Genomic DNA, 16,012 nt, shown 5'->3' on the forward strand with positions numbered 1-16,012 from the left:
TCCCCCGGATCAACTTTACCTATCAATGTTAGTACCCAGTTATATTATGTACACTTAGGAAATAATCCAGGCCTTTCTTAAAGCAATCTACTGAGCTGGCCAGAACCACCTCTGCAGGGAGTCTATTCCACATTTTCACAGCTCTTACTGTGAAGAAAACTTTCCGTATTTGAAGATGAAATCTCTTTTCCTCTAGACGTAAAGAGTGTCCCCTTGTCCTCTTTGTTGACTGTAAAGTGAAAAACTCAACACCAAGTTAACTATATGGACCCCTTATATATTTGTACATGTTGATCATATCCCCCCCCCCCCCCCCCTTAATATCCTCTTATCAAGAGTGAATAAATTCAGTTTCTCTAATCTTTCCTCATAGCTGAGCTCCTCCCTGCCTCTTATCAGTTTGGTTGCCCTTCTCTGCACTTTCTCCAGTTCCCTAATATCCTTTTTGAGAACTGGTGCCCAAAACTGAACTGCATATTCCAGATGAGGTCTTACTAATGATTTGTACAGGGGCAAAATGATATCTCTCTCGCTGGAGTCCATACCTCTCTTAATACAAGAAAGGACTTTGCTCGCTTTGGAAACCGCAGCTTGGCATTGCATGCTATTATTGGAGGGTCTTAAGTGAGGTGATCTTAAAGCGGGGTTTCACCCTAAAGTGGAACTTCCGCTGATCGGAACCCTCCCCCCCTCCGGTGTCACAATTGGCACCTTTCAGGGGGGAGGGGGGTGGAGATACCTGTCAAAGACAGGTATTTACACCCACTTCCGGGCATAGACTCCCATGGGAGTCTATGCCTCTTCCTGTCCTGCCGCGCTGTCTGCTGGGACACACACGGGTCCCAGAGACAGCGCGGACAATTCCTATTGCGCTGCGCGACTCGCACATGCGCAGTAGGGAACCGGGAAGTGAAGCCGATTCGCTTCACTTCCTGATTCCCTCACCTAGAATGGTGGCGGCAGCAGCCGAGAGCCGAGCGATCGATCGGCCTCGGCTGCCGGCATCGCTGGACGCCGGGACAGGTGAGTGTCCATTTATTAAAAGTCAGCAGCTGTAGTATTTATAGCTGCTGGCTTTTAATATTTTTTTTTGTAGGTGGAATCCCTCTTTAATAAATGCTTCCAGACGTAAACGCAGCATGCAAACGCGGCTAAACGGGCGTTTTAAACACCGGTTTCAAGGTGTCAAAAAAATTCGTTCAGGGGGCTTTGCCTCAGCATCCCAGGGCCTTAGACATAGAGCATACAAAATCTGTGTTTAATATCTTGTAAATAGTTTATTGTGGGAAAATAACATGTGTGGTAAATGCCACGTATGGTTGAACTCGATAGATGTGTCATTTTTTTAACCTGACTATGTAAGAGAATACAGCTGTCAGCATGGATTGGATTCATGCATGTTAACTGAGAAGTATAACATGGTGATACAACAATTAGTGTACTGTCCAAAATGTTAAAAAGGTTCAAACAGATCTTTGGTATATGTATTTAATGCGGTTTTTAGACACACACACACACACACACACACACACACACACACACGTGTGTGTACATTATATACATACATATATATGTATATATATATATATATATATATATATATATATATATATATATATGTGTGTGTGTGTGTGTGTGTATATATATATATATATATATATATATATATATATATATATATATATATATATATTGCAAGCGATAATAGATATGGGGGAAAAAAACTCTATCTAATGTAAACAAGCATCTCCCTGTTCTGCCTAGTGACAGTGTCACTGATCAGTGACGTGTTACATGTAGCCACGCCCCCCACAGTTAGAAACACGCCCCAAGACACACTTACCCTGCCCCCTAGTGGTTAACCCCTTCACTGTCAGTGTCATTTACACAGGAATCAGTGCATTTGTATAGCACTGATTGCTGTATAAATGACAGTGGTCCCAAAAATGTGTCAAAAATGTCCAACGTGTCCGCCATAATGTCGTAGTCACGGTAAAAATCGCAGATCGCCGCCATTACTAGTAAAAAAAAAATTTATAAAAATGCCATAAAACGAACCCCTATTTTGTAAACGCTATAACTTTTGCGCAAACCAATCAAAAAACGCTTATTGCGTTTTTTTTTTCTTTCTTTTTTTTAACCAAAAATATGTAGAAGAATACGTATCGGCCTAAACTGAGGGAAAATGTTTTTTTGGGGGATATTTATTATAGCAAAATGTAAAAAAAATAAATTTTTTTCAACATTGTCGCTCTTTTTGTTTATAGCGCAAAAAATAAAACCCGCAGGGGTGATCAAATACCACCAAAGGAAAGCTCTATTTGTGGGAAAAAAAGGATGCCAATTTTGTTTGGGAGCCATGTCACAAGACTGCGCAATTGTCAGTTAAAGCGACACAGTGCTGAATCACAAAAAGTGCTCTGGTCAGGAAGGGGGTAAAATCTTCCGGGGCTGAAGCGATTTAAAGGAGCTGTGTCCATCAATGAACGAAATAGAAAAACAACTATTTTTACAATTTGTACGTGGTATTGTTGACACTATTTTTTACTATTGACATTTTGGGAATATACTGAAGTCAGAACATACCAGTGGCTTGGGGCAGCCAGTCTTCTCTTCGTAAACATAGAGGAGGTTGATGGTGTTAATTTGCGGTTAAGTTGATTGCTTTGTTTTTGAAGATACAATTAAAAACGCATTGATGGATATTTTCCTGAAAGCTTGTGGACAGTCAATGGTGGTGTTCCTATGTGGTGGCTTGTAAAAAAAAAAAAAAAAAAAAGCAGTCAAGGTATATAACAGCACCCTGGCCCACATCTGGTTAGATCATTGAAGTTTTATAAATAATGTTTGCATTGTGCTCAGAGTCAGATTTATATTGTAACACTTCAACTTTTCTAGCTACGTTCTCTATAAAGTAACATTAAAGTAGAACTATGGGCAAAACTTTTTTTCATTTTGGCTAGAGTAAGGGAGGGTTCTAACCCCTGTCAGATTATTATTTTTTTGTTTGCTGCCTTTGTCCCATTGCATAGATTTCCCTTCACTTCCTGTCCCATAACCAAACAGGAAGTGAGAGGAAATCCCTGCACATTAAAGTGGGAGTAAACTCCCTTGTATGATTTATTTATTTATGGGGAAACCTATAAGGCAACTTACCTATAGGTACAGTAATTATCTCCTAAACGTGCACTGTTTAGGAGATATTTACTTTAGATGCAGCCAGTGATGTCACAGATGCATGCGCTCTGCAGGAATGGCATACTCGTGCCATTTCTTCAGAGCCGTGCTATAAACAGTGACTCCCAGGTGCAGGAGTGACGTCATTGCCAGCTTGGCCATTCATATCGCTGAAGCCTACGAACCTGGACGGAAGACCGGGTGAAGATGAAAGCACTATCAGCGGTGACAGCGCGCCACTGGAGAGTATAGTTTTCAGGTAAGTCTGTCATAATGTGCTAGTATGCAATGTTTACTACCGATTTAAGGGAATTCCTTGGGAACCCCCAGGCCAACGAGAACTAGTGTCCCCATCTTTTACTTTTCTGAGGACATCCCAAATTTGGGGAATTTCTTTTACTTTTGATAATGGTAATAAATTTAATAATGGTAAATAAGACAAATAGAGAGGGCAAATCTCTTTAACGGGGGCACAGACAGCAATAAAAACTGACAAGCATTCCAAACCCTCTCCATTCTATCCAAAACTAAAAAAAGTTTTGCCTTTAGTTATACTTTAATTACAAATCTGGGAGGAAGAAGGGGAGAGGGCGCCCTTCTAATGTCAGCAGACGTGCTATACTTGGGAGCTCAATGACAGAATTCTTGCGGGATATAGGAACAGGAAGGTGTTGAACTTTAGCATGGACCAGAAGCTGAAGTATCAGTTTTAGGTACACTATTTAATGCTGTAAAATAATGGATTAGCACCATGCGTAATTTAACACTTGTTTTTTCCTGCAGGGTATTGGCGGTCAGGAAAATGCGTGTCGCTGTAATAGGAGCTGGAGTGATTGGCCTCTCCACAGCACTGTGCATTCATGATCAGTACCACCGCACAGTGCACCCTCTGAAGATTGAGATCTATGCAGACAAGTTTACCCCACTCACCACAAGCGATGGAGCAGCTGGGCTATGGCAGCCGTATCTATATGACCATGGAAACCAACAAGAAACGTAAGTCACCAGGGTAATAATGCTGTTTTGTTTTACTTAATAACTCCACTTTTGTTGAGAAAAAAACATTCCCCTCTGGGTGATCTATGGAGTCCTACCTTTTGTTATTCTGAACAAATCACTGTTTGATTATCTGTACCCATGTGCTAAGTAAGTCTAATGGGAGTGGTTTCATAATTATCAACCAGCTGTTGCACCTGCAGGGCTCTAATGAGGAAGATTACATGGTCTGCATCCCTTTAGACATGATTTTTTTTATTGGGAGTATTTCGGCAAAAAGGACATTTTTGTTGCAGGGGAGGCCATAAAACTGACTTGTATCTAAGGTCCCTTTCACCCAGGCGGACCGTTTAGGTCCACGTGTCAGTTTTTAAGGCGGACCTGAATGGACGCTCCATACAGGTCTATGGATCGATGGATGTCAGCGGTGACATGTCCACTGACATCCGACCCGCTAAAGTGTGACGGATGGAAACCCTACTTTTCCATCCGTTATCGGAAGAAAACGGACTCTACGGTCCGTCTTCATCCGATCCCCCATAGAGGAGAGCGGCGCTCTGACAGGTCTGTCACATCTGCCTGCTCAGCGGAGATCGATGAAACATTCCCCTGCTTAGCAAAGCGGAGCCCGTACACAGACACATCTGTGTGAAAGGGCCCTTAGTGTAGTCTTTTGAGAAAATCAGTGAGCCTATCACACAAGTAGGAAATTTATGTTTGGGGGGGGGGGACACTCAGTACACATTCTGTGTACAAAACACCTCCAGGTAGCCATATTGCATTGCATTTTACAGACAATTACAGAGCTGCAGATTAAAAAGAAAAGGTAATTTTTAATTACATTCAATTGCAATATGACTTGTGTCGCAATTGTATATGCTTTATTATTATTATTTATTTCTTTTTCCCACGAAAGTGGAGTTACCCTTTGAGTACAATTCTCATTTGTTCTAATTGAGTTTACTGCATAGAAATTCCCAGTAAATATAAAGGTTTTGTTTTTCTTATGTTCACTCAAAGATTGAAAGCACTTTTCCTCTTTTTTGTCAGCCAATGGAGCAAGGAAACCTTTGATTATCTGATAAAGTTTGTACATTCTGAAGAAGCTCAAAACATGGGGCTATTTCTACAGTCGGGATACAATCTTCTAAAGGAACCTGCACCTGTATGTACATAGACTAGACAGACAGTTATTTTACTGTAGAATATACTGAATATTTATTGGCATTTACAGTTTTAAAGGGACACTAAATACTATCCCTATTCTTCAGAAATCGTACATACATATCCAATTCCTAATGGCTCTGTAATCAATTTCTTTGGAAATTGTTTCTGAAGCCCCATACACACTATTAGATTTTCTGGTGATTTTTTTTCCTTCAGATTAACCAAAACCATGTAGTGCAAGGGCCTGCCTGATTGCATACATATTATATGGTTTTGGTAAATCTGAAGGAAAAAATCAGCAGAAAATCTGATAGTGTGTATGGGGCTTTACTGTGTTTTTCTGCCTCTTTGTAACGTCCTCTGTGAGCTCCCAAACCTCATCTTTTGCCCTTCACTTCCATCTGTTTGCACATTGGTTGCAGTGCACTGCTGTATGCTTATTACCAAATCTATAATCCATAGGCTATAGTCCATCTTGCAACTGAGGGTGTCTACGTTTCTACCTATACTAGGCAGTGTCCCTCCAATGAACACAAACCTAGTTCAGAACAATTCAGAACAATTATTTAAAAAGTAAAAAACATCTTTATTCAAACAATTTAAACATTCGTGTGTGTGTGTGTGTGTGTATGTGTGTGTGTGTATATATATATATATATATATATATATATATATATATATATATATATATATATATATATATATATATATCTCTATATCGTATTTATCGGCGTATAACACGCACCCCAAGTTTAGGAGGGAATTTTAAGGAAAAAACTTTTAGGAGGGAAATTTTAAGGAAAAAAAACTTACATTTAAATGTCCATCTGAAGCCTTGTCAGTGTCATTTGCAGCCTTGTCATGCAGCCTTGTCATGCAGTTTGTCCGTCATTGCAGCCTTGTGCATCAGTGATGTCAGCTTATGTTTTTAAAAATGGCGCCGCCGAGATGTCCCGTGTATCTTGGCGGCGCCCGGAAGTTCTTGGCGGCTTTTGGCCACTCTCGGACCTTCTCGTCGGCTTTTGGCTGCCTCGGCCCTTCTCGGCGGCTTTCGGCCACCTCGGCCATACTCGGCGGCTTTCGTCCGCTCTCGGCCTTTCTCGCCGGTTTTCGGCCACCGAGAAGGGCCGAGGGCGGCCGAAAGCCGCGGGAAGGGTCGAAAGCGGAAATCGCGGATGATCGGCGTATAACACGCACCCGCAATTTTCCCCTGATTTTAAGGTAAATACGGTATACAGTTCTTTATACAAAGGCCCCACCACTCAGTGTTTTATGATTTTGCTTTTGCCATTGCTTGTTAGAAAACTGTAGGTGGCAGTATAACCTAATTGTCTTTAAAACTTATGTCCCTCAACGAATTTCCTAGAAAATAATTTTTACAGTGAGTATAAAATCCAATCCAATTATTTTCATTATTTACTTTTGTTGAACTATGGAAGCTGCAAGTAATTTCCTATAGTATTTTAATATAATTGTAGTGGTTAAATAAACTCCCTGATCTAAAAACTAATTTAACCACATCAATACAGGGCACTTTCGCCCCCTTCCTTCCCAGCCCAATTTTCAGCTTTCAGCGCTCTAGCGCTTTCAGTGACAATTGCGCGGTCATGCTACACTGTACCCAAATGAAATTTTTATCATTTTGTTCGCACAAATAGAGCTTTATTTTGGTGGTATTTATTCACGACTCCGTTTTTTATTTTTTGCGATATAAGCGCAAAAAAGCGGAAATTTGGAAAAAAAAAACAATATTTTCTTTTTTCTACTTCAATAAAAATCCAATAAAATCAAATTTTGTCATAAATTTAAGCCAAAATGTATTCTGCTACATGTTTTTGGTAAAAAAAAATCCGTTAAGTGTATAATAATTGGTTTGTGTGATCACGGACATATGTACGCAAATGATCATGTACATATGTGTGCAGGTGATCACGTACATATGTGTGCAGATAATCATTGGGACATGTGATTTTAGTGGGACATATGTGGGGGACATGTTTTTATTATTAGGGACATGTGTTTTTATTATTTGGGGACATGTATGTTTTGGGGACATGTGTGGGGACATTGTGTTTATACTGTGTGATGTGTTTACTGTGTGGTGTGTTTACTGTGTACACTAGACTGGTGATCAGTGAGTAAAAAGCTGTAAAAAGCAGCTCATACTCACTGATCAGCAGCCGGCTGCAGCGATCTGCTCTCCTCTCCACAGCGATGACTTCTGTGTGAGGAGAGGAGGAGCCGATTGCCTAGCAACCGGCTGTTTGTTTACATCACATGACGGCCGTGATTGGACACGGCCGTCATGTGATCAGGAGGGCCAATCACAGAGCCCTCCTGCCGATCTGAGATGCGCTGTGTCCGGGTGACACGGGTGCATCGGGATCGCGCCGCTGCGCGGGCGCGCACGCGCGCGATCCCGCTACTCCTGAATGACGTTCCTGAACGTCATATCAGGAGTAGGCGGCTCCCACCCGGCCGTATATGTGCATTGGCCGGGTGGGAAGTGGTTAAACACTTCCATATTCACATTTTTCTCACATAACATAGTAACATTATAACAATATTATCATTTTTTCCAGGAGCCTTCATGGAAAGATGATGTCCTAGGATTTCGTCATCTAACACAAAGAGAGCTAGAATTATTTCCTGGATACAGGTGTGTAAGTGAAAGTTGAAAAACCAAGAATGACACATTGACATATATGTTTTGTGAACGATGTCTACTTGGCACTTCTTTCTTTTGCCAAGTTTCTACTTAAACTTAATTGACGACACAATTACTATGTCATAATGCAGCACGTCCGGTGGCCATCAGCCCTTGTGATTGTGAGGAGGCTGCATCTGCATTGCATTTTATTATTTTTATTCTAAAATTATGATATATTATTCTGATAATGGAATAGTACAATTTTGTAAAGGTCTGAGCCTTCTTATGGGGTTCAAGATAACTTTTGTGTACTGTGCACTTTTTGCCATTTAATCCCCTGAACAGAGTTGTATTTAAAATGTACCTCCTTTTTTGCTAGCTTTGTTGAGGGCTGTCAAAGTTGGTGCAAGAAATGGAGACATCTAGTGGAATACATCTGGAACTTCATTTGACTGAAGCTTGCTTTTTTGGATCATTTTACCTTATCTATTTTCCTTTTTTACATAGTCAGTTTTGCGCTCAGTCCAGATAATGTTATTCGCATTATATGTAGTCACAGCCTTTCTGATGTTTTTGTACAGTCCACGTGTACAATTTACCAGTGCTTAACCACTTCAGCCCCTAAGGATTTTACCCCCTTCCTTACCGGAGCACTTTTGCAATTTGGCACTGCTTCACTTTAACTGACAATTGCGCGGGCATACGACATTGCACCCAAATAAAATTGACGTCCTTTTTTTCCCACAAATAGAGCTTTATTTTGGTGGAATTTGATCACCTCTGCGGTTTTTATTTTTTGCGCTATAAACAAAAGAAGAGCGACAATTTTGAAAAAAAACAAAACAATATTTTTTTACTTTTTGCTATAATAAATATCCCTTTTTTTAAAAAAAACTATTTTTTTTCCTCAGTTTAGGCCGATATGTATTCTTCTACATATTTTTGGTTAAAAAAATCGCAATAAGCATATATTGATTGGTTTCTGCAAAAGTTATAGCATCTACAAAATAGGGGATAGATTTATGGCATTTTTTTTTACTAGTAATGGCGGCGATCTGCGTCTTTTTTTTTTTTTTCTTTTTGTGACTGCGACATTATGGCAGACACCTCAGACACTTTTGACACATTTTTCGGACTATTCACATTTATACAGCGATCGGTGCTATAAAATTGCACTGATTACTGTGTAAATGTGACTGGCAGGGGAGGGGCTAACACCAGGGGGCGCTGCAGGGGTTAATATGTTCCCTATGGCAGTGATTCTAACTGTGGGGGGAGGTACTCACAAGGGGAGGAGACTGATTGGTGTTCCTCTGTACTGGGAACACACCACTGGTCTCCTCTCCACTGACAGTACGTGGATCTGTGTGTTTACATACACAGATCCATAGTCCTGCTGTTTTCCTGGGCAATTGCAGGTGCCCGGCAGACATCGTGGCCGCCGGGCACGTGCACCGGGTCCTGAGCGATGCCGCAGGTGCGCATGCACGCCGCTGGCGGCGCTCGCATGCCCCCTAGATGGCTGGGAATGAGAGGACGTCATATGACACCCGCCCAGGATGGGAGATCCCATCTGCAGATGTCATATGACTATAGGCCGGTGCTGAAGTGCATAACACCTTGTTTGGCCTATTTTAAGGCTAGTCAATACAAATGGCATTATGCAGCCTTGTTTGACAAGTGACCAGGTATCCCATTCAGCTAAATGCAGATCACTTAAATCAGAACTAAGGCCCGGTTCACACTGCGGCGACTTTCACACAACTTTGAAGCTGACATCCCAGCGTGACTTCGGCACAACTTGAATACAACTTCATGAACGGAAGTCAATGCAAGTCATGCCGAAGTCACACCAAAAGTGGTGCAGGAACCTTTTTCTAAGTCAGAGCGACTCAAGTCACTCCTATTAGAATGCTTCCATTGCACTTAATGGGGCGCAACTTATCATGTGGCATGTGCTCTCAAAGTTGGAGCGCAAGTCGCACCAGTCTAAACCCAACAACGTAACGGTTTCCCAAAACAGTTACTTTCAAGGCATGCCGTCATGCCATAATTGTTCCAGTTGTTTGTCTTGAAACCAAACCAATCAAGTCATCAAATGGCTGGTAATAAAACTGATCTTATGTGCTGCATCATGACAACTGCAGATCAAACAGAGGCTAAGATGGCTTTGTTGGCTGTAAAGGATAGAAGGGTTTAGTTCCAATTTAAAGCCTAAACGCAGACTAAATAAATAACAGAAAAATCAGCTCAAGAGACATAACTTATAGTCATTCAGATGTGTCCCTTTTGCTGAATTCTCATCATTTAGTTGAAATTCTCCTCCATTAATGACCCCCCCACCCCTGCCGTCATAATATTCTGGTGTGGTGGGGGTTAATACAACTAAGGGGCTGTCAGAGGCTCTCATCAAGAAAGCCTGACTATGCCTGCCTGAAACAGAATCTATAACTGAAGAATGGGCAGATTAATAAGCCTGCCCCCTCCATTTGTAGAAGCTGTATTATGGCTTCTATGAATGGAGTAGACCAACAGAAAGGGCAGGCATAGTACAGCTCCTTAGTTGTATTACTCCCCGCTGCATTGGAAGATTATGTTAGCAGGGGGGAGGGGGGCATGGATGGAGGATTTTAACTAAAAAGAGAGGCACCAAGACTTACTGTAAGTTATGTCTCTTGTGCTGATTTTTTCTGGGTTTTTTTGCAGCAGCATTTAGGCTTTAAATCATTCACAAACAACTGCAACTAGCCTTTTTATTATGCTGAATAATTCAATTGGTAAGTGCTGTTGATTGATGCACATTGGGGCATTGCACAATATTGTATGAATAATCATTGGTGTACAGAAGATCATGGGTAGTCAGAACTGTCTAGAAATAATTTGAAATTTAATTGGTTGAGATGTCCTCTTTCCGAATGGTGGTCAGTGCCAGGACCTCCAAGGGGTTGATTTACGACATGTATGGGTCTATAAGCAGGGCAGAAATGGGAGGAGGTGCAGAGCTCTGAAGGAAGGGAAAATGGGAGGAGGACATTGGACAAATAACTGAGGAGCAATGGAGCTGAATCCTGGAATTGGGGCCTATGGTCTCATTATCACCTTCACAGATTGTATCCCACTTATTTCTGGTACATAGATCATACTCCTTTAAAAATGTTTGGAAGAAGACCAGATGTGAAATTCCCTAGATGTGGGGATGCAAAGGGAGACTTGGTGCACATGATCTGGAGATTCCCCAAATTACACAGATATTGGATGGAGATGGTTAACAAAATAAATTCTGTTTTTGGGACATCTCTAGACATAGAGGTTAAAGCGGAGGTTCACACAAAAATTGAACCTTTGCTTTCTGGAACCCTTCCCCCCTCCGGTGTCACATTTGGCACCTTTCAGGAAGGAGGGGGTGCAGATACCTGTCTAAGACAGGTATTTGCACCAACTTCTAGGCATAGACTCCCGTGGGAGTCTATGCCTCTTCCCGTCCCGCCACGCTGTCTGCTGGGAAACACACAGGTCCCAGAGACAGCGCCAACCATGACTTGCGCATGCACAGTAGTGAACTGGAAAGTGAAGCTGCAAGGCTTCATTTCCTGATTCCCATAGAGAAGATGGCGGCGGCAGCATCCGAGGATCGAGGGATGTTTCGGCCTCGGGTGCCGAAATCGCTGGACCCTGGGACAGGTAAGTGTCCTTATTTTAAAAGTCAGCAGCTGCAGTATTTGTAGCTGCTGACTTTAAAAAAAAATTGCGGGTCTCCTGCTTTAAAATGTGTTTTGGGGCATATAGAAAGGAATAGATTCATGGTAGATACACAGACAGCAATAATCAGATGCTTGTTTCAAGCAAGAATTGTTGATTGCACAGAAATGGCAAGCAATAGCCCCCCCCACCCCCCGACGGTGGGAGAATGGATGAATGTCATAAAAGATACGACATGGAAGGAAAAATGTATATATATTAAGAGGGGAAACATAAAGAAATATGAGAGATTGTGGAAATCATGGTTAGAGGTGGATTAACCCCAGTTAAATGGAGCTTAGGGTGTGGATGGGGAGGAGGGAGGGATGAATTAGGGGTGGTAATAAGTGATGGGAGTGAAAGATTGTGGGAAGCAGGTGGATTTTCAGGAGAAAAGTGGGGAGAGGAGGGGGAAGAGGAGGGAGGGAGGGGTGAGGACAGGGGGAGGTGGATTTTTTGTATTGTTTTGTATAAGATGGAAAAAAATGTCAATAAAAAGCATCTGATTTAAAAAAAGAAATTTTATTGGTATGGTTTTTGGTGGCTAAGTAGAAAAATCTGGGCAACGCAACATTCTAGGCAACCTTTGTAAATTACAACTCATTTGGCTGAATATTTACATAGAATCTTTTGCTCTTTTGGTCTTTTTAAACTCCTTTAAAATGAATGTATTTTTTTCTCAGTAATTGGCTAGTGGAAATACCTAAAGCAAAACAAAAAAGTAAAAGAAAAACAGACAATTTATTTAGCCTAGATGATTTGTTTGGACAATAGAGAGGAAAAATTTGGGAACTTATTTGGATATTATGTTCGTAATATATACAGTTTAGAAAAAAAATGAAATAATATATACTGTCTATTCTAATGATGTTACCTCTTTTCTTTCTTATTTGTTTATTGCAGTTATGGTTGGTTTAACACAGCATTGATGATCGAGGGGAAAAACTACTTACCTTGGCTCACTAAAAAGTATGTTCTATATTAAAATATATTTTTGTCTGAAAAGATTCCACAGTGAACATAACATTAAACTGTGAATGTGTGTTAAAGCATGTTAAAGCACAGCTCCAGCTTGGGGAAAAAAGTCTGCTATACTTGCCTGATATCTGGTGCTGCCCCCTGAATACCAGCATTATATAACTCATTTCCTGAGAGCCCGAGGAATTGGGATTCACTCTGAGCTCACAGGAGGATGCTGCAGGAAAAAAAAAAAAAAATATATATATATATATATATATATATATATATATATATATATATGTATGTATATGTATGTATGTATATATATGCCGTATATCATTTTTTATTTTATTATTATTATTTTTTTGGAGGGGGGGTGAACTGAGCCCCAAGTAATATTATGAAGGTGAATGGAAAAAAAACTAAAACATTTATTCATATACAGGAACCCCCCAATTAGAAACTCCTGCACTTTGTAGTTATTAGTGCTATCACATCACATTATGACCAGTCCACATCTGATTCATACAGAGCAGAAGACTCTGCTTTTTCTTGCAAGTCAAAGAAAAAATCCTCTGACAAACACTGCATGCTGTAGGAAATAGTTAGATGCTTGAAATAAAATCTGCCCTTTCCATTCATATTACAACATGTGTTTAAGTAATCTTATTTGGAATTTATCCTTGCAGACTACAGGAGGGAGGAGTCAAGTTTATTCACAAGAAGATTGAAAGTTTTGCAGAGGTAAGATTTAACGCAAACCTTGTTTAGGAAAAGTCTGTACTGGATAGAGGAAGTATTTGGGAGCAAAGAAAAAGTATTTATACCTTTTCCCTGCATCCTTAGAATAAATGAGCATTTATCCCAGACCTGGGAAATTTGTGGGCCACTTCCGGCCCTTTGGCTGTCCCTACCCAGCCATTACTGTGCTGCAATCGCATACATTGCACATGGCTGCAGTTCAGCCCTATTGAACTCAAAAGTGATGCCACTTGTTAAACTTTGCAGCCCAAGCTAAAAATTACACAGAACAGACCTGTCTGACTGTTAATTTACAGTTCAGGTGGACAGCCAATGAGGTGGTAAAACTGCTGCACATTTTACCGCCCCCTGGCTGCCCATCTGAAAGAAACATATTTCATGAGCAACAGTTATACCTGTTATTCTAAGGCGCCAGGTGTTTGTTTTCTATGTGTCTACATACTTACTTATAGCCCTTGTACACACGGTCGGACATTCCGACAGAAAATGTCCGATTGGACCATGTTGTCGGATAATCCAACTGTGTGTGGGCTCCACCGGACTGTTTCCAACGGAATATCCGACCGACAAAGTTTTAGAGCTGGGCTATAAAATTTTCCGACAACATGATCCGATCGGACTTTGTCCAATTGTGTGTAGAGAATTCCGATCGGACAAAGTGCCACGCATGCTCAGATCAAATTTCTAGACCAAAGCTATTGGCTACTAGCCTGAACATAGTCCTGTCGTAACTAAATAACGTCATCACGTTATGAACGATCGAATTTTCCGGAAACTTTGTCCAACCGTGTGTATGCAACACCAGTTTCGGACAAAATCTGTCGGACAAAACTCGTCGGATTTTGTTGTCGGAATGTCCGACTGTGTGTACAAGGGCATAGACCTTTCCAGGTCAAAAACGATTTAGCAGGAAAAAGTTTGGCCCAGTCCAAGTTTCTCTTAGGCCGCGTACACACGGGCGGACTGTTCGCCCAACCTTGTCCGCTGAACAGTGTTTGGGCGGACAGTCCGCTCGTGTGTGGGCTTTCAGCGGACAGTTTCAGCGGACAGTTGGACGGACAAAGTCTTTCGGAAATTCCGAAAAACTGTCCGCTGAAACTGTGTTTGAGCGAACAGTCCGCCCGTGTGTGGGCTTGTCCGCTGTACTTTCGAAATGAGCGGACTGTTCCCGCTCGGAAAGTCCGCCCATTTCGAGCGCGTGTACAGGTAGGCGGGGCCCGCGAAGGAGACGTCGCGGGCTCCGCCGCCTGGAATGGGCTTAAAGGGGAACCCCAACGCCGAAAAAAATCGGCGTGGGGGTTCCCCCCAAGTCCACACCAGACCCTTGTCCGAGCACGCTACCCGGCCGGCCAGGAAAGGGGGGCGAGCGAGCGCGCCCCCCCTCCTGAGCCGTACCAGGCCGCGTGCCCTCAACATGGGGGGTGCCTTGGGGAAGGGGGGGCCGCGCGGCCCCCCCACCCCAAAGCACCTTGTCCCCATGTTGATGAGGACAAGGGCCTCTTCCCGACAACCCTGGCCGTTGGTTGTCGGGGTCTGCGGGCGGGGGGCTTATCGGAATCCGGGAGCCCCCTTTAAGAAGGGGGCCCCGGATACCGGCCTCCCACCCTATGTGAATGAGTATGGGGTACAATGTACCCCTACCCATTCACCTGTGAAATAAAGTACAATAAAAAACACAACACAGAGAAAAAATATTTTATTGCACAGCTCCGGGGGTCTTCGGGGGTCTTCTCGCCGGACTCCTCCGCTATGTGTGTGTAGCTCTTTTGCTAGCGGAGGAGTCCGGCTTTCTTCCTCCCCGCCGCCGGCCTCTTCTCCCGACTTCGGGGGTCTTGTCCCCCTCTTCGGTTCTTCTGCCGGGCCACCGCGCCTGGTCCGGTGGCCCGGTCTTCTGTCGCCGTCTTCCGTTCTTCTGTCGCCGCCTTCGGTTCTTCTGCCGGGCCACCGCGCCTTCTTGTAGCTCTTTTACAGGCGGTGGCCCGGTCTTCTGTCGCCGCTGTCGTCGCCGCCGCCGCCGCCTTCCGTTCTTGTTCTTCTTCTTGTTTTTCTTCTTCTCCTGGAGATGTTGACTCGACGAGCTCTCCGGCCGGAATGCCAGAGCCGCGCTGTGCGGTCACTTATATAGTGACAATGGGGCGGTGTCACATGGTATATGTCACATGGGTTGGTCACATGGTGACCCCGCCCCCTTACGATGTCATAGTCCCCATGTGACATCAACCCATGTGACCAACCCATGTGACATATACCATGTGACACCGCCCCATTGTCACTATATAAGTGGCAGCGGAGCGTGTCCCTGGCATTCCGGCCGGAGAGCTCGTCGAGTCAACATCTCCAGGAGAAGAAGAAGAAGAAGAACAAGAAGAAGAACAAGAACGGAAGGCGGCGGCGGCGGCGGCGACGACAGCGGCGACAGAAGACCGGGCCACCGCCTGTAAAAGAGCTACAAGAAGGCGCGGTGGCCCGGCAGAAGAACCGAAGGCGGCGACAGAAGAACGGAAGACGGCGACAGAAGACCGGGCCACCGGACCAGGCGCGGTGGCCCGGCAGAAGAACCGA

The 16,012-nt window shown here is 43.0% G+C and overlaps 1 protein-coding gene across 5 annotated transcripts in view; it reads left to right on the plus strand.

Moving 5' to 3' along the window:
• Positions 1–16,012, plus strand: part of DAO (D-amino acid oxidase) — a 53,160-nt gene that overhangs the window by 23,422 nt on the left and 13,726 nt on the right. For all 5 annotated transcript variants that reach the window (XM_077461297.1, XM_077461296.1, XM_077461298.1 and 2 more), the window contains exons 2-6: positions 3,961–4,173; positions 5,224–5,338; positions 7,923–7,999; positions 12,632–12,697; positions 13,378–13,432. In XM_077461297.1, coding sequence (XP_077317423.1) covers positions 3,980–4,173; positions 5,224–5,338; positions 7,923–7,999; positions 12,632–12,697; positions 13,378–13,432 — 507 coding nt within the window. In that variant the 5' untranslated portion in view covers positions 3,961–3,979. The remainder of the gene's footprint in view (positions 1–3,960; positions 4,174–5,223; positions 5,339–7,922; positions 8,000–12,631; positions 12,698–13,377; positions 13,433–16,012) is intronic.

The sequence above is a fragment of the Lithobates pipiens genome, unplaced genomic scaffold, assembly GCF_037356315.1.
Source record: "Lithobates pipiens isolate NorthernLeopardFrog02 unplaced genomic scaffold, aLitPip1_a1.2 Scaffold_3, whole genome shotgun sequence".
In the NCBI taxonomy this organism is placed as follows: Eukaryota; Metazoa; Chordata; class Amphibia; order Anura; family Ranidae; genus Lithobates; species Lithobates pipiens.